The sequence below is a fragment of the Syngnathoides biaculeatus genome, chromosome 14 (assembly GCF_019802595.1).
Source record: "Syngnathoides biaculeatus isolate LvHL_M chromosome 14, ASM1980259v1, whole genome shotgun sequence".
In the NCBI taxonomy this organism is placed as follows: domain Eukaryota; kingdom Metazoa; phylum Chordata; class Actinopteri; order Syngnathiformes; family Syngnathidae; genus Syngnathoides; species Syngnathoides biaculeatus.
The window spans coordinates 8,544,071-8,566,776 of NC_084653.1; the positions used below are offsets into that span (position 1 = coordinate 8,544,071).

At 43.4% G+C, this 22,706-nt stretch overlaps 1 protein-coding gene across 3 annotated transcripts in view; it reads right to left on the minus strand.

Moving 5' to 3' along the window:
- Nucleotides 1-2,514: 2,514 nt before the first annotated feature.
- The window catches only part of si:dkey-91i10.2 (uncharacterized protein LOC555224 homolog), a 35,333-nt gene continuing 15,141 nt past the window's right edge, over nucleotides 2,515-22,706 (minus strand). For 2 of the 3 annotated variants that reach the window (XM_061841006.1, XM_061841007.1), the window contains exons 3-9: nucleotides 17,438-17,544; nucleotides 14,730-16,035; nucleotides 13,969-14,164; nucleotides 10,696-10,924; nucleotides 7,200-7,768; nucleotides 5,573-5,718; nucleotides 2,515-4,266 (exon numbers count right to left, since the gene is read on the minus strand). In XM_061841006.1, coding sequence (XP_061696990.1) covers nucleotides 3,459-4,266; nucleotides 5,573-5,718; nucleotides 7,200-7,768; nucleotides 10,696-10,924; nucleotides 13,969-14,164; nucleotides 14,730-15,877 — 3,096 coding nt within the window. In that variant the 5' untranslated portion in view covers nucleotides 15,878-16,035; nucleotides 17,438-17,544 and the 3' untranslated portion in view covers nucleotides 2,515-3,458. The remainder of the gene's footprint in view (nucleotides 4,267-5,572; nucleotides 5,719-7,199; nucleotides 7,769-10,695; nucleotides 10,925-13,968; nucleotides 14,165-14,729; nucleotides 16,036-17,437; nucleotides 17,545-22,706) is intronic. The other variant, XM_061841009.1, reaches the window with a different exon arrangement.

Genomic DNA, 22,706 nt, shown 5'->3' on the forward strand with positions numbered 1-22,706 from the left:
TGCACCAAAAACCCCCAGTTGGGAAAATTTTAATATGATTGACAATATATTACATGTGGAAATAATACAACAGAAAAAGAAAGCACACAGTCATGTTGGTGTACACAGTGATCCGCTACACAAACGCCATCGAAATATTCCGCTTTGGCGTCCACTCGTCGCTGGATAAAGTGCTTTTAACCGAATAAAGCTCTCGCCACTCAGGACGTGATGAGTATTGCCTGTAGGGGTGAAAGGGCACCAAAAGGGGCAGTCCACGTCTGTCCAAAGGCAGAAACTGGAGCCAAGGCACATCCGCTCAGACTGTAGACGGGGTCCCGGCTGCCTTTCACAACGGCCATCAAAGCTACCTTTACCCGGCTCGCTTTCCAATATGTCAGGTATCCATAGGGTAGGGGGAAGAAGTCCATGGTGCACATTTACCTGTGTGTGAATTTGAATCCCCACTAAAGCGCCATTTGTGTCGAAAGCACTTGTTCCATATGAAAATGGAATCACAAAAGGGATAAACGTACCATAAAGACCCCTGATTAACTGAATTCATTGCCATTGCACTAAAATGACTGGATTTTAAATGCACTACATACTTTTAAACTCCTCATTGTCACAGCGCAAACATCAGCGTGCTTTGTATCGGGGATATAAGACGCCGCATATATTTTTTAAATTGATCTACAAAAACATGGTGCATGTTGACACGAGGAAACAGGCGAATAAGGAGAGAGTTTGGATAATTTGAGAGGCTGTGGGAAATGGAAAAAGTCACCTGTGGATTTTGATGACACTACCTTTTTTTTTTTTTTTTTTTTTTTTTTTTTGCATGAAGTAATATTGTAAAACCTAACGTACTGTGTTTGTAACATGCTGCCATCCAGCTGGGTCTCACTCGCACTTAAAACCCGGTACGACTGTCACTATTAAATATTTTTAATCAATTATTCCGCCAATTAATTAGATCAAATGTATTTTGCATTCATTCAGTGCAAAAGCCCTTTTTAATAATTTATGAAGAAATAATTTTGCTTTGTTTCCATGTTGAAACAAACCAAATACACAACATTAAGGCAATATGACTTGAGACGGTGGGAGTGACATTGGACATTTTGTCACCACCAGCTACTTCTTGGGCTACTAGTTTGATATAGAGTACTTTTCAGGTTCAGCTACATCAGTTGCACATTCATAAATAATACTACGGCAGCACATAATTCCCATCATAAATTAAACCCAATTGTCATTCATTATGATTCATTTACTGGTCCGGTCTGTTAGAAAATCAGCAGAAGTAAAAGCGGAAAACATTCAACAGAATAATTAGTCTCCTTTCCTGGAGTACCACATCTATTTGAAACAATGTTCTAAATTCCAAAATAATTGATCAATTTGATAATTGATTAGTTGTTGATAAAGCACCTCCTGTATTTTGTTTTTTTTCCCCTTCTCGCGATTGGTCATTAGCATTTTTGATTGGCTATTACATCTCTGTAGTGTGACGCAGTGTACTGGTACTAGTGATTCAGGCAGAACCAGTTGGTAAGGCTGGCACGCTGCATAACAGTCGAGTGGCTTTCGGCCACGTCACTTCGGTGTGTACTTCGGTGTCTTAAGCGCTTGTGCGAAGTTTAACATCAGATGTTTGATACCACCTTTGTTCACACAGATACTAGTATGAGTATTCATTTTTGATACAACGAGTACATTTGATACATAACATTTTAATGAACACAATGTGATAATTGTGAACAAAGATTGATGCACACTACGTTTTACCAATGTGTCTAAGGACTGCAATGTAGCGCCAACTAGTGGTGAGAAGGATATACTGTATTTGTCAGATTTATTTATTTTTCCTATTTGCAAGTACATAATACCCTGAAATATTGCCGTTATTGGTTCATCCCTGTTTAACAGTCAACACTCAAAACAACATGTCGTTATTGTAAATCTATGTAAAGCCGCAATGGCTGTTTTCAATTTGTCATGAAATCAAGAACGGGTCCCACTTTGTCCCACCCGCATACCTTAGAGACAACCTGAGCGCAAAAAAAAAACAAAAAAAAAATGCTTTGACAGGGAGTCTTAAAAAGTGTCTACTTCAACTCCCCCTCCTGCAAGGTACCATACAAGACCACGAGCCAGGGGAAATTTCAGGAAAAAATGAACAGCTTTGATGGGCTGTGTGAAAGGCCGACTTAAACGGGACTCCACGGGATCGCGAATAACGGGGGTGACATGTCGGGGCAGAAAGCATCAACTCATATGACCGCTTATTGCTGTAGTTGCAGATTACTTGTCTGTGGCAGTGGCCGTTGCTCTGCTGGCAGAGTGCACGAGGTGGTGGTTATGTGTAGAAAAACAAAAACAGAGGGGGCCATAAAACACAAAGCACAAACATCAGTCTGTAAAGTCCAGTTATTTTCAAGCGTCTGTAAAAAATTAAATATTCTCATCTCCAGTTGTTTTTCCGCAATAGGTGTCTAGTCTTTACAATCATGGCTAGCTGACAGCCCTAAATTTATGTTTTTTTTTTTGGGGGGGGGGGTGTCCATGTCTGATTATTTTAAATCCTCCACATTTTGATTGTGACTTACCACACAGTGAGAGCCACATTGAATAGAAAAAAATACTATGACCAAAGTTTTTGTATTATATGAGTAGTTGTAATTTTAAAAAAAAGAAACCTTGTGCAAAATTGTACTTGAAAAAAAGACCGTAATGCTTCTATTAAATGCAAATTTCTGAGAAAAATGTAATTTCTTTAAAAAAAAATTGGGGAATTAAGATGTTTTTCCCTACAAAGAAAAAAATATATAATCTAAAACTGGGATTATTAGAAAAATAAATCAAAACAAAAATAAATGTCAAAATCTGATGTTTAAGAAAATCTGACTTCATAAAAAATACATTCATCCATCTAAAACAAATTAATCAACCCAAAATAATCTACTGACTTTATGGGGGATGAAAACTGAAGAAATTCAGGCTTTTGATTAAAAAAAAAAAAATCTTCTCAATTAAAGTCAGATTTTTTTTCTAAAAGGCTAATATAAATCTTAAAGACCCATTTTAAAAGAATAGACTTGAATAAAACTTAGAGAAAAAAAGCAGACTTAAAAAAAAAGACGAAAAAATCATTTTTTTTTTCACCTAAAATAAAGCAACGGTCTTTTTTTTCCCCTGCAAATTGAATCTCATTATTAGATGTCTTTCCTCAACCTTTTTTTCATTAAATTTTGAACTGGGAAAAAAATAAATAGTTTCAGAGAAGATTCTTTTACCTTGTCAATGTGACTACAATACTCAAGTGGATCCACAGCATAAAGCAAAAAAAAAAAAAGTACTTCCTGTTGATAGAGCAGCGTTTTTGGGGGGGCTTGGGCGAGGAGGCAGCAGTATGGGGTTACGTTGTTGTTTTTTTTTTTTTTTTTTTTTTTTTTTCCCTTCGGTCTCAGCTTCACTCAGGATCGACTCTGATTGGTGTTGATCATGATGTTGGGCAAAGCGTTGCGTCTCTTGCGCCAGGCTCCTAAGTCGCGTGCGTAGCGTTTCATGTGGTGGAACCAGTTGTGCGTCCGGGACTTGTCTGCCGCTCGGAACACAAACGCCTCCCGCCAGATATCCAGAACCTCGAAGGTATCCTGACACTCGGGGTCCATGGACACCACGCAGTTGGACAGGCGGATGGGCTCGCGCATCACGGCGAACTTCCCGCTGCTTTTGTCCTTAATCAGTACCAATACTCCGTCTTGCACGCTTTCTCCTGCTTCGCACAGCCGCTCTCCCCCAGCGGGCTGCCGCGTCCTCACCATGAGAAGACTCTGAACGTTTTGGAACTTGAGAGCCTTGCTTCCCTTCTTCACCCACTGCCCGTCAGCAGGCTGGGAAAGCTGCAAGGGTCCCTCCATGACAAAGCGGGTGTCCTCCCGAGTCCACCCAAGGGTACTGATAGACGCCTCGCGCATTTCAGCGTCCACCGGCTCGCGGTTTTTGCGGCTGTCGCGGCGGAAGGAGCGCAGGGACCAGGAGGCCACGCCATTCCCGTCCTGCTGTTTGGTCTTGGTGTTTATGTGCTCCAGGTGGGCCTCCACGCGGCTCTTGGCCTCGCGGAGCCGCCCGAATTCAGGCTGCTTCTCCGGAGTGACTTTGAGCAGGCGGCTGAGGAGCAGAGGGTATTTGGTGACGCGCTGGAGCGGCGCCATAAGGAAGGAGCGAAGGTTCATGCGACGCAACGCCGTGTTGTCGTTCTGTGAGACGTCCAAGAAGATCCTGCAAGATGCCAAAAGGGTAGGGTTGGACTCCAGATGGAGGCCGCAAATAGAAATACTCTTAATTATGAATGATGACGGACAATCCTCTACAGTGGACACAAAGCATGGAACATTTGTATGCTTGTTAAATGTACACTTTAATATCCCATTATCTTTTTGGTACATTTTCAAAAAACGTCTTCATGTTTTAAAAAATGACTTGACCCTAAAAAAGGGAAAATTATAAAACAAAAAAATCATGTGTCATTCCGTGGCCATGATTCATGTTGTCATTTTTCATTGATGTGAGTTGAAACGCGACAGATCTGTTCCAGACCTTGCGCTCCTCCCTGGCCACTCATCACCTGCCACCTTGGATGTTCTAGCTACAAGATCCCAACTGGACCATCCCCAGGACTCACTGCTGTCGTGTCCTTGAGCAAGACACTGATACCCCAACACTGCTCCACAGGTGCTTCAGCTGTCTCTTGCTCTAGTGTATTCCACTAACAAGTGTGTGTGTGTTCACTGTGATGGTGCATGCGTATGCATTTTCACAACAAAGATGATTCTCAGGAGCAGTCTAAAACAGGCACAAATGAAGAAGAGCATTTCACAATGGGCTGCAGTAAAATTAGTCGCTTCTCACAGTGGATAAAGGTTATGAACCTGTGAGTGGAGTTATGCCAGTCAATGTTTTCTTGCACCATCCATCCATCCATCCATCCATTTTCTTTTGCCGCGGGAGTGCTGGAGCCTATCCCAGCTGTCAACAGGCAGGAGGCAGGGTACACCCTGAACTGATTGTCAGCCAATCGCAGGGCACAATAGCTGCTGCTTAAAGCGCTATAACACTGACACACAAATGCCATCCGTTAGTCCACTTATGGCATTTTGTTGTGTGTGTTAGCATTAAGCTTCTGGACATGCAAAGCGATGCCGTTTTTTGGATACAATTTCAACTTTGAGGTTCTATTCAGTTTAAGAGTAAACTTCAACCGGGAGTGGAATAGACACTTTGAAGCCTCTCTTTTCAAACTTCTTCGCTGTCCACCAAATTGCTGTCTGTTGTTAAGTCAGCTGAGTTCAGTGCAGCACTTGTATCTCAAAATTATGCTTACAAGTGACAGTTCAACCAAACGTTGGGCTGCTCCAATCAAGATACCAGCGTGTGATGTTTTGACAAAAAAGAAAGAAGGAAAAATATCTTTGAGGTACAGTATTTTCTTGAGCAAGATTTTGTAGAAAGAAGTCTTTTTCTTAGTATTTTCCGTATTGCTCTTGTGTTGGAGTTAAGCAAAGGAGTGCAGGGGGTGGGGGTTCACCTGAGCAATTCCTTCTCCTTCTCCAGTGCGTTGAGCATGTTGACGGAGGCGGACTGCTGCAGGCAGTACGTCTGGAAGGCCGGCAGCATGTTGACAAATTCCAGGAAGATCTCTCCCACGGACACCGTCAGCAGATCTTCGTCTCCCTTGAGCCCAAACGCCCGCCGACCAGCCAGTCAGAGAGTCCGTGCCATGGACACGGATTTTACTAGTTTACTACAGTGTTACCTCTACTTACGAAATTATTTTGTTCCAGAAGTCTTTTCGTAACGTGAATTTTTTTTTAAAGTAGAATTTTACATTTTTTACATTACATTTTACATGTAAATAGCATAATTCGTTCCAAAAAAAAAAGCAAAGTACTTCATATAAAGAGTAATAAAAATTGTGTTCATTTACGTTTGCCGTTAGGTGGTTATTCAAAGAGAAGGGTGAGTGACAGGCTAAAGGTATCATGGTGGGCGGAGGTGGAGGCAAACATTTGATAGCCGAGAGAAAACATACGTATGAACGCACGCAACTTAATTCCACTAAAGTTTCTTGGGGCCTATGGTGACAAAAGATGAATAAAAAAAAAATTAAATTTTCCAATGTGCATTAGCTTGTGACAGCGCTATTGTGATTCGGTGACAGTCGGGTCTCCAAGGGAATCAAAACGCATCATGGGTAAAGATTGATGTCCCTCCTAGCCAATGGGAAGCCAGGTAGCTGTAACGGCGATAGCCAATGGGAGATCAGCTCTATTGCGCCACACAGACCAAGGTACATGGTTATGTTTGGTGGAATTTGGGGAGTCCAGCACCTATTTTTTTGTTTCCTATCCTGAATTTTCTATCATTAGTTTATTTTTCTGAGGAGGCGTTTCATCAGCTGAATTTTTCATGACTCGAGAGGTTTGTAAGTAGAGGTATCACTGTACTACATTTCGCGCTGAGCTGCTTCCAGTGCCCATTCAGAGTTGGAGACAAAACCACTTTGAGACTAAAAGAAAACCATTTACGTCAGTGACTGACTGGTTAGGGTTACAAGCCAGTTGTAGGGGGTTCAAATTGGGGCTTCAAACTGGGTTTAGGGTTTCGAGGATTCAAAGGATGCAAGTCAAGGGTATCCTTTCAAATTCGGTTTCAAGCTTGGTTTAAGGTTTAGAACTGTGTTAAGATTTCAAATTAAGTTTGAGTTTAAAATTAGGGGTAGAATTAGGATTTCGAGTCAGGGTTTGTGTTTCAGAACTTGGATTACGGTTTCCAGTCAATGGTGGGCTGTCAAAGCTGAGTTAGGGTTTCAAATTACAGATTGAAGTCAAGGTTCGGCTTTCAAATTTGGATTTTGAACAGGGCAAGATTTGCAAAATAGCACTTCCAGACAAGGTTAGCCTTTAAATTTCAGGTTTCAAACAAGGGGTATGGTTTCAAACTAGGTTTGGAGTTTCACATTTGGGTTTACAGCTTCAAACTAGAATTAAGAGTCTCAAGTTAACGTTTTTGAAACTAGATGAAATTTTTCAAATGAGGTTTCAATATCAAGGTTATGGTTTCAAGTCAGGTGAGCACCGGGAGCAACTGTGTTTGAACCTTCTGAAAGTTTAATCATCACAGAGGTGTGGAAAATAATGGCGAGTTCTTCTCACCTGGTCCAGTGCGCGTTCAATGGCGTCCTGCAGATGTTCCGTGAATCTCTCGTTGACGTCCGCCAGCTCCTGGACGTTGGCAAACACCACGGCCAGCTGCTCGGCGCTCAGCAGCCCAGCACCGCGCATAGGCCCGTAAAATTCCTCCTTGATGATCCTCAGGTCCTCTCCGTAACTGCTCTCCGTATTCAGGAACTCCAACACGGCTTCCTTACGCTCGGCCCGCGATCTGGCACATCGTTCGCATGCGCCACTGCCCTCGGACGTGTCGTCCCGCCGGCCGCAGTCGGCGCATAACGACGGTCTCTTCCATGCTCGCGAGAGGCCCGGTCCAATGCCGCTGTCGGCCCGCTCCACTTCGGCGCCATGCCGCCGCCGCCGAGGCTCGGCGCCGTTGTCATCTTCCTCACTGAGGCCCACCACACCGCTGTCGGCGCTCAGGCTGCTGATTGTGCTCCAGCGGTGATGTCGGCCGCGGCCCGCCATGTCGTCTGAACCCACGTGGTGGGATGAGCCCGCTGGGCGCTCCTCGCCGGGCGGCTCTGAGTGCCCGCGAAGTGCCGCCGGGGCTGAGGACAGAGCAAAGGTTTGCTAGATGTCCTCAAAGGCAGCACTCAAACCTTAATAAATTAAAGGTTCCTTTGTTTAACCAGGTAAAGCAAAGCAAAGCAAATTTATAAGTATAGCGGATTTCATACACAAGGTAACTCAATGTGCTTTATGTAATTAAAAGAATTTGAAAACAAAGAGATACAACATTTAAAATGGGATAAAAAACAATAAAAATGACAAACAAAATATTAAAAGAAAGGAGAATGCAAACCGCATACAGTGCAAGTAATATGATCAAAAAGTGGATATATTCTATAGAGCATGAGAAAAAAAAAAAGTTTTCAACGTGGATTTAAAAACATTCACACTTGGGGCTGACCTCACCTCTGTTGACAACGTATTCCATTTGTGTGCAGCATAATAGCTAAATGCTCCTTCACCATGTTTGCTTTGGACTCTGCAACTCCACTATTTGACCTGAGTCTATCTCAGAGGCTTACTGGGTTTATCATCCATTAGCATTTCTTTCATGTATTCAGGACCTAAATCATTTAGTGATTTATAGACCAGTAGCAGAACTTTAAAATCTATTCTAAAAGTGACTGGAAGCAAGCTCTGACCGGCTTGTTTTGGTCAGTACGCAAGCTGCAGCATTCTGAATGAGTTCCGGCTGTTTAATTATTTTATTTTTTTTGGGAGGGGGTCCAGTCAGAAGACCATTACAGTAGTCAAGTCTACCTGAGATAAAAGCATGGATGAGCTTTTCCTGGTCTGCTTGACACATACAAGGCTTGACTCTATATTTGTTTTTCAGATGGTAGAAGGCAGTTTTTGTGATTGATTTGATATGATTGTTGAAATTCAGGTCGGAATCGATCGGAACACCAAGGTTTCGGACTTGGTCTTTGGTTTTTAAAGATAGAGAGTCCAGGTGTTTACTAACAGCAATTCTCTTTTCTTTATTGCCAAAAACAATTGTTTCAGTTTTGTTATGATTTAGTTCAAGACAATTTTGGCTCATCCAGTTATTTATCTGATTTAGACAGTGGCACAATACCCCAATTGAACTGTAGTCATCTGGAGACACTGTTAAATATAACTGTGTGTCATCTGCATAGCTATGGTCGTCAAAATTAAAGCTTTGAAGAATTTGACCCAATATTAGCATATACAGGCTGAACAGGAGAGGTCCAAGAATTGACAATTAAGGGACCCCAATGGTCACAAAATAGCTCCTTTCCTGAGGTAAGGCAATTGGTTCTCATGAACAATGCTGACATGGAGGCAATTTGGGGTTCAATGTCTTCCCCAAGGACACTTTGACAGTGGACAGTCAGTCAGGGTTTGGACCACCAATCCTTTGGTATTTCTTAAATGATTTATATATATCAATTCAGCCCCTGGTCTCCCACACCACATAGAATACCATACAATATAAAATAACAAATAGTGATATCCAGCGGATCCCGCATAGTCATTTGGCATCGGTGGATTCACGTATTTGTGGCTTTTTTGTCCATTTTTTTCCCCCCACATTTTTCAAAATGTATTTTTATTCATTTTTTTAGGGCAACCAACAGCCATTTTTTGTTGTGTAGAGCACTTATTCAAGCATCGTCCATGTATTTTCTGAGCCGCGTATCCTCACGAGGGTCGCGGTAGTGCGGGAGACTATCCCAGCTGTCATCGGGCAGGAGGCGGGGCACACCCTGAACTGTCCATCCATCTGTTTTCTTTTGCCGCTTATCCTCACGAGGGTCGCGGGGAGTGCTGGAGCCTATCCCAGCTGTCAACGGGCAGGAGGCGGAGTACACCATGAACTGGCTGCCAGCCAATCAATCGCAGGGCACATTGACACAAACTACCGATGGCACTCACAATCACACCTGGGGGCAATTTAGAGTGTCCAATTAATGTTGCATGTTTTTGCAATGTGGGAGGAAACTGGAGTGCACAGAGAAAACCCACTGAAGCACGGGGAGAACATGCAAACTCCACACAGGCGGGCCTTGGATTTGAACCCAACGCTCTAACCAGTTGCACCACTGTACTGTCTCAAGCATCATTTGGGTTTAAAAAAAAAAAAAAGTTATAATGCCAATAAATTTTCGCTCTTCGCTGTCTGTCCCAATCCCCCGTAGTATATTATATAAGTTTGAAGATAGAGTGCAAGACTGGTACAACACTACTGAATTGCTGCACGTAAGGTGGCTGCATTTTTTGGACAGGGCTAAAACTGTTACAAAATCAGGCTGGGGTGTAACTTTTCTGGCACGTCATCACTGTCACCATATAAATACCAAGCGCCTTTATCCATACAGTGGCCATTCGGCGAAATTGCCCCTTCCTCATTCATTTTAACCAAAGCCACTCCTACCAGTGTGGCGTGTGATTGGCCGTCAAGCGTTCCCACATCTTGAAAAAAATACATCTTCCCTGAAGTGCAACCTGTTTTGTGGTATTTTGCCTGCCCCCACGGGCATTATGCAGTGTGGCAGTGGCGAAGCGGATGGGTGTGCCCAGAGAGAGTATCCCTCAAGGCATGTTAAATCATTTTGCCATCAAAAGTCAGTCTGTTTTTCTTTCATTTTTTTCCCCAATAGTTTTTGGTTTCACAAAAGTAAAAAAAAAGCTACAAACTGGCGAAGGAAGAGATTCTAATTTCTTTCGGTAAGTTTGGTGCCGATATTGCCACAAAACAAAAATATTTGGTGGATTTTGAAAGATGAATCGAAACAATCTGCTTTGACAACAGCTGCCAGTTCGATGAGTAAAATCATTTTGTTTTTAGTTGGGTTGTTTTTGTAAGACATTAAAACGGGCTTTGGCAAATGCAAGCATGACAAATAAGTAAAAAACAAAAACCAAAAAAATGGAAATCAGGAAGCGTGGAAATACAGGAGCGTATAATCAACAGGGAGGAAGCGCACATCTTTGTCCTCACCACTGTCTCTCTCCCTCCGATGACGTCGTCCCTGCGGCGCGTTCTCCAGCTTCGCCTTCATTTCCAGCTGTTTGCGATCGGACGCCTCAGCCGGCATGGGGTCACTGTGATGCGCTTGCGGGCGACGTTTGCTCAAGGTCTGTGACCGCTCGCACGCGCACTCCGGTACAGCCGCCCGCAACAGCTCATACGCGGCGTCGGAGCTGGAACGCCGGCAGACCCCCAGCAGCTGAGGAAGAGAAAGGACAGCCGTCAATCACGTTGTTGTACTGTATCGCTTCCTTTTACATGAACAATAGCCGTTGATGTCATAAGATTATATCATATTTAAAAATTGATGTCTCAGTTGCTTTTGGACATTTCCACAATTATAATTTTAGTTAACTTTAAAATAGAAATAGCCGCAAAAAGGCTGTTGTCTGTCTCTGTGTGTCCTGTGGATTGGCTGGCAACCAATTCAGGGTGTACCGTGACTCCTGCCCGATGATAAGACTGGATAGGCTCTAGAAAGGCTAGCCCTGACCCTTGTGGGGTTAAGCAGCTCAGAAAATGGATGGATGGACATATAATGCTGTTTTAAGGTAGCGTATCAACATACGAGCATCAAATATTGACAGTTATGTATTACATTCTTCTACAGTACAGTATCAATATACAAGCCTTAAAATATAAACCATGCATCCTATGGTGTGTGTTTTTTGAAAAAATACCCGAGTGATACAATAGCATTTTAATATTGATAGTGTGATGTATCAAGTATCAAATATTGATATCAGGATTTATAGTGTACTATGCTACAGTATAATATACAAACCTCAAATATCATGATCATGTAGGTACACAGTATTATTATCAACTATGTTCAACGCTATGCAGTTGTCGATCTAATATTAATATGGTATATAATATATAGCGTACCAATACACGAGCATCAAATATCAGCATTGTGATGTACACACATACAATATCACATGCATATATTCTGAGCAAGTGAAAGGGACACGCATCAACCAGGATGTCATTAGAATTATGTCATCTCACCCAATCTCATGCCTCATCCCAGGCGAAGATTTCCTTAACATGCTGCATCACTCCAAGGGTTCCTTTTTTTATACAAGCTTTCAGGGTTCGTTGGACACGGGCGTGGGTTACAAATTATATTTTATGCTTGGTGAGGGGAAGGGGGGGAGGCAATTAAAGAGACAGGTGCTAAAAATGGCTAGCAGTCGTATGAGATGTCTTATTTGTTTTGGAAAAATATATCAATTGTTAATCATTGATTTTTATTTATTACAGTCAATACAATTGGATATATTTGAGTTCCCCAAATCAAATAGATTTTCTTTAGTAAAAAAAAAAAATTATCAAATGTTTAATATTCATTCAAAATAATATAATAAAATCCCCCAAAACGAGTATCTCCCAAAATCAAATACCGTAATTTCCGGCCTACAGAGCGCACCTGATTATAAGCCTCACCCAGTACATTTGTAAAGGAAATACCATTTGGTACATACATACACTGCAGCTGTGTAAAAGCCGCAGGTGCCCACATTGAAACACGAGATGTTTACTCAGAAAGACAGTACACAGAAAGAGTTTTCATAGTATTAATACCTTAGCTTAGCTTAACATAGCAACAACACGGTAGCACGAACAGGGCTGGTTAAAAAAAAAAAACTGCTAAATCACCGAAATGCGTAGTAACACAGCAGCAACACGCTAGCGCGGTGCTAACACTAGCGTGGCGATAACAGAGCCAGTTAAAAAAAAACATATCGGTAGAAGTCACTTCCTCACCACATTTATTCCACAGGTCTGACTTACCTTTTTTGCTCGAGTGCCCCTTGTGGCCATTAGAAAAATGCCCAAATTACCCGCATCACCGCATTTGCCGCAGGCTTGAAAGCGTGTGGAAAAAAGTCGCGATTTATAGGCCGGAAATTACGGTATTTGATTCAGTTGAATAAAAAGCATTGAAATGACCTATTTTTAAACGTTTTTGTTGAAATTGCCAGACAAAATGCTTTGCCATGTCCCACAAGGCAAGAGTGAAGGCATCGCAATACACTTTTCAAAGAAGACTCTGGGAGCGATTGCATGTCTGCTTCTAGAACAAGCTCACTAGTCTTTATTGATAATGTAACTCATGATGGTAGCAGCAGGATGCAGTTATTGCAAGTAAGGGTTGTGCCACCAAATATTAAATATTAGTCACTTGAAGTTAATTCAATCAGGTCTGTTCTAATACTTTGGCTTCAAACAAAAGCTGCTATGCTGTTTAACACATATCAATGTAAATACCATAAAATAAAAGATGGAATTCTAAACTTTAGTCTTGTATTCGTCTTTTAATCTAAAACCCAAATGTCTTACGTATACAACAACAAACAAAGCACGTTGCCATTCCATTACTTTTGTGGGGACTGTAGGTTTCGAATGATTTTGACAATTTTCACTTAAATATTGTCCACTTCCTCAGAATTTCCATCTCAAGAGCAAATATTGTCAGATTTCTGTTGTCCTCCATTAAAATAGACTGATTATATTTGTGTTGAATCAAAATAAGGAATTTGTAAACATCTGTTTTGACTTTGGAAAACTGATCAAATTTTTTCTCAATTTTCTGACAGGTGTTATGCATCAAACAAGGAACTGGATCATAATCAATTTGTTTGTGCATTCAGTGCACTGTCAATTTGAAATGATGCCCTGTTTTTAATTTATAGTGTGATATATTGATTAATTATAAAAATAATCATTACATGCAGCCCTACAACATCTGAAATGACATGGGAGGATGTTTCTGTGACGTCCTGCGCCTGCTCAATATTTCAGGCCATGGCTGTTACATAATGCTACTTTAATTTCCTGTCCCCCCCCTCACCTTTTTTTCCTTTTCTTCGCATCTTATTAACCGAATGGGAAAGCCGCATGGTGTTAGTGGGAAACGGTGCAAGTGAGTCTGCCAGTTTGACCCCAGGAATGCTGCAAGATGGATGGATGGATGGATGGATGGATGGATGGAAGGAAGCATGGGTGGGTGTACGAATGGCCAGGGGTGGAAATAATCCCCCCCCACCCCTTTTCTGTAGATCATCACACATTTTCCTTCCACACATGCACATCTCTGCATAGGCGCATCCATCTGTCGCAGTGTCCTCGCCATCCTTGAACGGCGACAGATCCTGAGCGGCCGCCGCTGCCAATGCCTCTTTCCAAATCACACACAAACACGCACACCATCATTTCAAGAAATAAAATCCTCCTTACGCATTCTCCCGTTCCCTCGCCTTCTCCGTCTTCTTCGTCCTCTTCTTCTGCGGCGGGCGTCTGCTGGCCAGCCTCGGCTCCTGCCGCGGTTTCCATGGTGACGGCGGTGGGGGGCCAGGGGGGGGTGACGGGGGCGTCTCTGTCCCGCTCAGCTGACAGCCTGACAGGGGCCTCGGAGGAGATGTCTGCACTGCAGCTGGTGGGGGGATCAAGGGGGGTGAGGCAAGCCTGATACATGGGCGTCAACTATCGATATCGTGATGTGTCTTCTAAAAATAAACGTCAAAGAATGATTTTGGGATGTATTGTCTTTTAGAATAAAGTATCAATATAAAAGCGGCAAACATTGGTAACGGGTTATAGATACATATTACCAATAACTGAATCATAATCAATTTATGTTTGTGCAATTTTTTTATACTGTGAATTTGAAATCATGTTTTTAGAATAATGGGATGGAAATCAAAAAACTTGTTTTTCAACGGATTCTCCAACTAAACGGGAATGACAGATTCATTACTATTAATTAAATAATTGTTACAGCCATTTATTCTTATCATTATAGGAGGAATAAAATAGGGAGTGTCATTTAAACGACAGTGCCATTTAAATAAAATTGTTGACATCTTCATATGGAGATGCACGTATGGTACTGATACACAAGTTTGGAATAGGATTAAGAAAGAAGCATCAGATATAGATATGGGGATATCTGGAAAAGTCAGGGCATTTTGGAAAACAAGTCCATATCCATGGCTCACCTCTTCTTGATGAGATCCAGAGCTGAGCCAATGAGGTCGTCCTTCATTTTGTAGATCTTGGCGCCGTAGCTGGACAGGTCCGTTCCCTCCAGGAGCAGTGCGGGGCAGCAACTGGAGGGGCGACCTCCATGGTCCCTGCTGGCCCGGAGTGGAATCGAACCGATTGGTTCCAGACTGGACCTCCTACGTCGGCCATTATAACCGGTTCCTCCCTGGGTTGAAGACGCTTGCAGAGGGGGCCGCGCAGAGGGACCCGTGCGGATCGGAGAACCCGTTTCAGAGGAGGGGGTCCCTGCCCGTGGGGGACCGGAGTCCTCAGAACCTGCTGTGGACTCCTGGTGCTGCTCTTTCATCCTCATCCTCTTAAATTCCTCAAAGGTGGGGATGTACAAACGTCCCACAGAACCGTTTTGAAATGGTTCGTTGTGTCTGGCCAAAATGGGACCTGCTGTGCGGGACACGGGGAGCATGTTTGGGCTGTGTGGAGCCCCAAGGAGAGTCAGGTTCGGGCTGCTGTTTTGCCGTCGCAGTTGAAGTCTCCTCAAAACTTCCTGTTTGATCTCTTGGGGGCAGGTGAGACGCGTGCCGCCGGCTGGCCGGCACTCTGGGTTCAGTTCAACAGGAGCGGAGTCAGTGGTTCGCACGGGAACGGTCTTCAAAGGCTCCGCTGCCGACCGTGCACTCTGGAGGCGAAGCTTTTCTCTCAGACCTTTCCGTGCATCCCATTCATCAACCCCACTAGGAAAAAGCATCTGTGGGAAAATGGGTACATCCTTCCTGTGGGGACCATGTCGGGGGTAGTATGCCAAGCTTTCCGGGTTGGACCCATCTGGCGGTCCGTCATACCAGTGACTGGTGGCCGTATAGCGCACAATAAACTCACTGGATGAGCACAGACCTGAATCGAGTACCGGGTTCCAGTTCAGATTCTCCATACTACGGTACAAACGCCCCCCCATTGGGATGTCCAGAGTCACTCCCGGTATTGACCGGGGGCAGTGTCTCAAGTTAGACAAAAAGGTGCTGCTGTTACACCGAGATGCCAGTGGGAACCACTGTTGTCCGGGATAGTGGGCAGAGACTTGGTGCCGGGGGAAGGCGGTAAGGGGGGTGGGGGATGGGGGTAGTTGGGAGACACAAGGCTCCATCTCCAAGGGGTGGTGGTCGATTGGTGGGCTTCTAGAGGGTGTAGTAGTGAAAGGGTGGTGGTCACATGTTGGTGAAGGCCTCACGTCTGGCGAGGCGTTGATGAGGGTCCCTCACACTTACAGTCGACAGGCGTGCAAAGGAAATAGACCAGTACCCCCTGAAAAAATAAAAAAAAGTAGCCCGCCCTTGCCAGTTTAACCAATCAACACAAAACCACCAAAAATTCATCACCTCACACCCGTTTCAATGATTGACATGAAATCCAGCAGATATGATAGTAAGTTTCTTTTGGCTTGTCCACAGCGTGTCATCTGAGATGAACGCACATATATGTTTGGCACAATTTTTACCCCGGATGCCCTTCCTGACGCAACCCTTCTCAGGGAGTGGAGGCCCCAGTGGGATATGAACCCACAACCCCTGGTTTACCAAACCAGTGCTCTCACCACTGAGGTATGGGGCCTCCATATGAAAATCATGATAAGAGATGGAAAAAGCCTCTCACACCGGTTCCACCATTCAATATGAAACTTGGTGGACATATCTATGATGACAGCACTCAACAAAAATTCTTAGAGAGCCATGCCCAGAAGTGACCAGGAAATTAGCAATTTTGGTTTGATGCAAAGATGGTGTAGTGGTCCGCTCCCCTGACTTTGGTGCAGGGAGGGTAGGTTCAAGTCCTCCTCATACGTGTCCTGTGAATGTCTGATGACCAGTTCAGGTTGTAGTCTGGCTCCAGGCGCTAACACTCCTGTAACCATTGTGGGGATAAGTGGCTTAGAAAATGGTTGGGTGGATGAGTGGTTTGAAGCAGCCATTTCATGGCAAATTTTAGGAGTAGTAATTCTTGAAATTTACACAATTTCCAGTTAAAACTGCAAAATCTTACCCAAGCGATTCATATCATTTCGAGTGAAAACATCTTGCTGTAATTATTTTTAAGTCAATTCATGCTACTGTAGTTTTGTTGGCATTTTTTTTTCACTAAAAAGACTCTCTCTAAAATAAATGAAAATAAAAATACTATGAAGTGACTTGATAAGATTCTTAAAATAAAATGAAAATTTATTAAAATAATTTTAAAACAAGTCAATACTATCCTAAAATTAAATACAGGAAGTTGTTTTCAACTAGAAATAAGGGTAAGATTTTGCGTCTTGTTTCTTCTTGGGATGGTGTGTTATCAATCCATCCATTTTCTGAGCCGCATATCCTCACAAGGGTCGCGGGAGTGCTGGAGCCTATCCCAGCTATCTTCGAGCAGGAGCCGGGGTACACCCTGAACTGGTTGCCAGCCAATCACAGGGCACATATGAACAACCAACCATTCGCACTCACATTCACAACTATGGACAATTTAGAATCTACAATTAACCTGCCATCCATGTTTGTGAGATGTGGGAGGAAACCGGAGTACCTGGAGAAAAGCCACGCAGGCACAGGGAGAACATGCAAACTCCACACACACTGGGCCGAGATTTGAACGCTGGTCCTCAAAACTGTGAGGGAGACGCTCTTACCAGTCCCCCAACTATGGGGACTGTGTGTTAACTTACTTCATGACGATTTTTTTTTCCATCTGGCCTCCAGGGTTCCGCTGCTGTCCTCCTCCTCGTCTGGCGCCTCAGTGACTCGCATCCCAGAATGCACCTTTTCTGGATGCCTTAGAGAGAGGAAATACACGCAACTTAACATGGTATAAATGGATACTGTTTACTGACATGGGGAAAAAGATGCCTTTGGTGTTAGCATATTGCAAAAAAAAGGATGGTCAAAAATAGTAGTTGTTCTCAATAGTTGCTTTCACACTGCCTGTTAAGGAGTGGAAATTTCCTGAGAATTATTAAGGAACGTTTCAACTTTAGTAAGGTGGGAATGTTGGTGATGGCACAGAAGCTGTGAAATAGGGAATACCGGAAAAACCTGGGGCAACCCCCCTTAAATTTTTGTAAGGTGGAGTATTGGAGGTAGGATGGAGTCTGTGTGAAAGGGGTAAAGCAGTAAAAAAAAAAAAAAAAAAAACCACAACGTGCATGTGAAGAACACCAACCACTAAATTCTCCTGTCAGATTGTATTTAAAAGCAACTGTCACAGTATTTCTCAAGGCTCTCATACTCTTAATGCTCCCTGTCAAAGCCCCTCCTCAAAAAAATCTGCCTTTTTCCAAGGTATTGTGTGAAAGGCAGATGAAGGGACAAGTTGCCCCACAAAGTTCCAACCTTTGGGGTAGTATGTGAGGTGAGAAAGTGTCTTCGTAAAAGGGTAGCCAAAAAAAAACAAAAACAGTACGGGGGCTGAAATTTAACACCTGGCAGTCACTTTTCATCGACATTGTCCAAGACAACATGCCGTGTTGGAAGCAATTGTCACTGTCCTGAAAACAACATGTTGCTAAATAAGCTTAAAATAAAAAGTGAAGAGTGAAATCTCAGTGGTCATATGCCATTGTTTTTGAATGATTCAGTTTTCAATAATTTTCTAATCTGGATTTTCCTCCAGTTTGAAATAAAAAAAAAACCCAGCCATTAATTTCGTGGTTCATCCTTCCCATTTTGTACCTTCTGTATATAGTCGAAGGTGTGCTCTGCAACTGTGAGGCATCCTGTCAGAAGTCAGACCTTCAATTTAAAATCATGTCTTATTTAACAGTTGCAGTCGATAAACCAGCACAAAATAGTTTCCGCTAAATAAGTCATCCTCAGGCCAAAGTACATTAAGACTGGGCGTGCATTTATTCTATAGGCCCGACTTTTGACAGGATGTTGCCCCAACTTGTTTGCTTCTTTGAGTGTTCCCGAGCAGACTGGGAGGATTTGTGCTTATTGTCTTGAGTTGTTAATAAATGCTTGCATTAGTGACTACACCTTGTGGTCCGTTGAAACCTGTTTTACAGTTGGCCATTTGAAAAAACAAAAGGTGACAACCATCAAAGAGTTCAGGAAAGGAAAATGGCTCTTGTTCTTGGCGTTTCCAGGACGACAATGAGGGTCTTCAATAATGGTGAAAGTAATTGTCTTTCATATTTATTAGACTGTTTTTCTATCTAAAGCTTCCTTCTTCTATTTTTTTCTTATTCTTTGTTCTCTATGAAATTGAATTTTTTGCAAACATTTTGATGTGTCTAGAATAAATTTGTCGGATTATTCCTTTGCTTTGCTTTTATACGATTTGGTTTTAGTCAGACATTCAGGGAACAGATTGATCTCTAAAACCGATGAACTGCATTCTCAATACCCCTTAGACACCTTCTGTTAAAGTCGGGAATTTGCTGCCTTGTTCCTGTGTTCTGGCTGAAAAGCTCCGACAATTCTTAAATGTTAAATGCGAAATGGTGATGGCCAACTGAAATACCCTTTTTTTTTAATCAAGGTGAAGACAAGAGTGCATAATGGGAAAAACAGACATGACTAGAGTAAATTACATGTTGCCTTTCAAATTCTGTGGATAAAAGTGCATAAATGATCAAAACAACTACTGTTTATATGCAATCCTAATAATGGTAATAATGGACATGCAGCTACTTCAGACACTTTCACAAATTCATGCATATTCATATCTCAGAAATAACACCATTCTGCTTGCTGTCTGCTATTGTTTTGGCAAAAAAGGTCCTAGGTAAGGGACTAGACAAAGTACGACTCCAAAACCCCTATGAGGAGTATGAAAATTGGATCTTGGTTTCCCTTGCCCGGACGCGGGTCACCAGGGCCCCCCTCTGGAGCCAGGCCTGGAGGTGGGGCTCAAAGGCACAGCCCGAAAGGGTAACATGGGTCCCCTTTCCCAAGGGCTCACCACCTGTTAAAGGGGCCATAGGGGTCGGGTGCGATGTGAGCTGGGCGGCGTCCAAAGACAGGGACTTTGGCGATCCGATTCCTGGCTACAGAAACTTGCTTTAGGGCCATGGAATGTCACATCTTTGGCAGGGAAGGAGCCCGAGTTGGTGCGTGAGGTCAAGAAGTTCCGACTAAATATAGTTGGGACTCGTCTCTACGCACCACTTGGGCTCTGGCACCATTCCTCTTGAGAGGGGTTGGACTCTGTTCCACTCTGGAGTTGCCTATGGAGAGAGACGCCGAGCAGGTGTGGGTATACTTATTGCCCCCCGGCTCAGGGCTTGTACGTTGGTGTTTACCTCGGAGAATGAGAGGGTCGCCTCCTTCCGCCTGCAGGTAGGGGGATGGGTTCTGACTCTTGTTGGTGCTTATACACCAAACAGCAGTTCAAAGTACCCACCCTTTTTGGAGTCCTTCGAGGGAGTGCTGGAGACCGCCCCCTCTGGGGACGCCATCATTCTGCTGGGGGACTTGAATGCCCATGTGGGCAATGACAGTAAGACCTGGAAGAGTGTGATTGGGAAGAATGGCCCACCTGATCAAAACCCGAGTGGTGTTCTATTACTGGACTTATGTGCTCATCACAAGATTGTCCATAACAAACATCAAGTTCGGGCATAAAGGTGTCCACATGTCAACCTGGCACTAGAACACCCTAGGTCGCAGTTCGATGATCGACTTTGTGGTTGTGTCATCGGACATGCAACTGCATGTCTTGGACACTCGGCTGAACAGAGGTGTGGAGCTGTCAACTGATCACCACCTCGTGGTGAGCTGGCTCCGATGGTGGGGGAAGATCTCAGTCTGACATGGGAGGCCCAAACATATTGTGAGGGTCTGCTGGGAAGGACTGGCAGAATACTTTGAAGTCCACCTCAATTCCACCAACACGCCTTTCCATGAGGGAGCTGAGTCTGGGTGCTCTTAGGTGGGCTCTTCTATCTCTGGGGTTGAGGTCACTGAGGTGATTAATAAGCTCCTTGGTGGCAGGGCCCTGGGGGTGGATGAGATTCGCCCAGAGTTCCTAAAGGCTCTGGATGTTGTGGGGCTGTCCTGGTTGACACGCCTCTGCAACACCACATGGACATCGGGGACAGTCAGTCACTGTGATTTGAAGAGCACCATTGCGCTCCCAAATCTGCACAGTCAAGTATGAAAAATCACATGCGTAAAGTTTGTTAAGAGTGGAAGAAATGGATATTAAAAGACGTTGCTTATTTTGTGTAGTCTTGACATTAAATTACGTGTTTATTTCATAAACGTTGTTAACTAAACAAGCCTGTAAACAATCAGGAATCGGGAAATGCAAGTTCACGGTACTGAGCATGTTTGGAAGTTATGCCTAAAGCGCATGTTCTGAGCTTCTTCACGTACTGCAAGCGCATTTACGTTGAAAGTCATCAACATCATGAGGCATGTCAAAGGAAATTCAGTTACACTGAAAACATTTCTGGGATATAACACAGGTAATGTTTCGGTATCTAACTAAAATAAGTATGAGATTGTGATTTACTTTTACTTGATCTAAGTTCTAACGTTACTCTTCTTACATATACTGTATCTAAATGCGAACGGTCATTTTGCCCGTACCCGTTAACTTGAAGTTGAAAAATGTTCCCCTCTACATGCTTTAGGAAGATAGAGATCCTCTACTGCTAGCTTTCATCAATGTATTGACAATAGATACCGCCGTAAATTACACGAGATTATAACAATACATCACGATGTATCACGAGCTTGTGCCACGAACGCCGATTATGTTGAACTAAAATTTCACCATTTTCACAACATTGCAGGTATAGACCGTTTGTGTTTATTCCTTGGCAGGCCAGTGCATTCAACTTTTCTTCAGATAAAGCTTGTCAGATCAAGAATTTTTATTGATGAAAAATTTTAAATACATTATATCATGTTCTACTGATATCAGTTGAAATTGGAAATTATCATTTCTGAGTTTGAAATTTTTGTTTACTATTTCAGTTATGTAGTTGTTTACTTTTATTTTCAATTTACAGTTATGTTATATTAATCTAGTAAATTATTTTAAGGTTTTGAGATTCCTAATCACACCCGCAACTTTATCTATGGGCATGACTGATGGACCACACTTGTAATTTTATATCTGCGAGCATGACTGACCACACCCGTACATTTTTCAAATGTTTGTGACTGGGGACAGTGCCTCTGGATTGGCAGACTGGGGTGGTGGTACCCCTTTTCAACAAGGGAGGCTGTGTTCCAACTATTAGGGGATCACACTCCTTAGCCTCGCTGATAAGGTCTATTCAGGGGTACTGGAAAGGAGGCTCCGTTGGGAAGTCAAATCTCGGATTCAGGAGGAGCAATGTGGTTTTCATCATGGCCGTGAAACAGTGGACCAGCTGTACACCCTCAGCAGCATCCTCGAGGGTGCATGGGAGCTCATCCAACCAGTCTATATGTGTTTTGTGGACTTGGAGAAGGCATTTGACCGTGTCCCTTAGGGAGTCCTGTGGGGGGTTCTTCGGTAGTATGAGGTACTGAACCCAATGATACGAGCTGTTTGGTCCACGTATGACTGCTGTCAGAATTTGGTCCGCATTGCCGGCAATAAGTCGGACTCATTTCCGGTGAGAGTTGGACTCCGCCAAGGCTGCCCTTTGTCACCGATTTTGTTCATAACATTTATGGACAGAATCTTTAGGTGCAGCCGAGGTGTGGAGTGTGTCCTGTGTGGTGGCCTCAGTATCGTATTCTGATCTTTCCAGATGATGTGCTTCTGTTGGCTTCATCAAGCTGCTATCCCCAGCTCTCACGGATCGGTGCGGCACCAGCAGTGATGCGGACTTTGTATCAGTCCTTTGTGGTAAAGAAGCAGCTAAGTCAAAAGGCGAAGCTCTCAATTTACCAGTCAATCTACATTCCTAGCCTCACCTATGGGCACGAGTTGTGGGTCGAGACTGAAAGAACAAGATCCCGGATACAAGCAGCCAAAATGAGTTTCCTCCACAG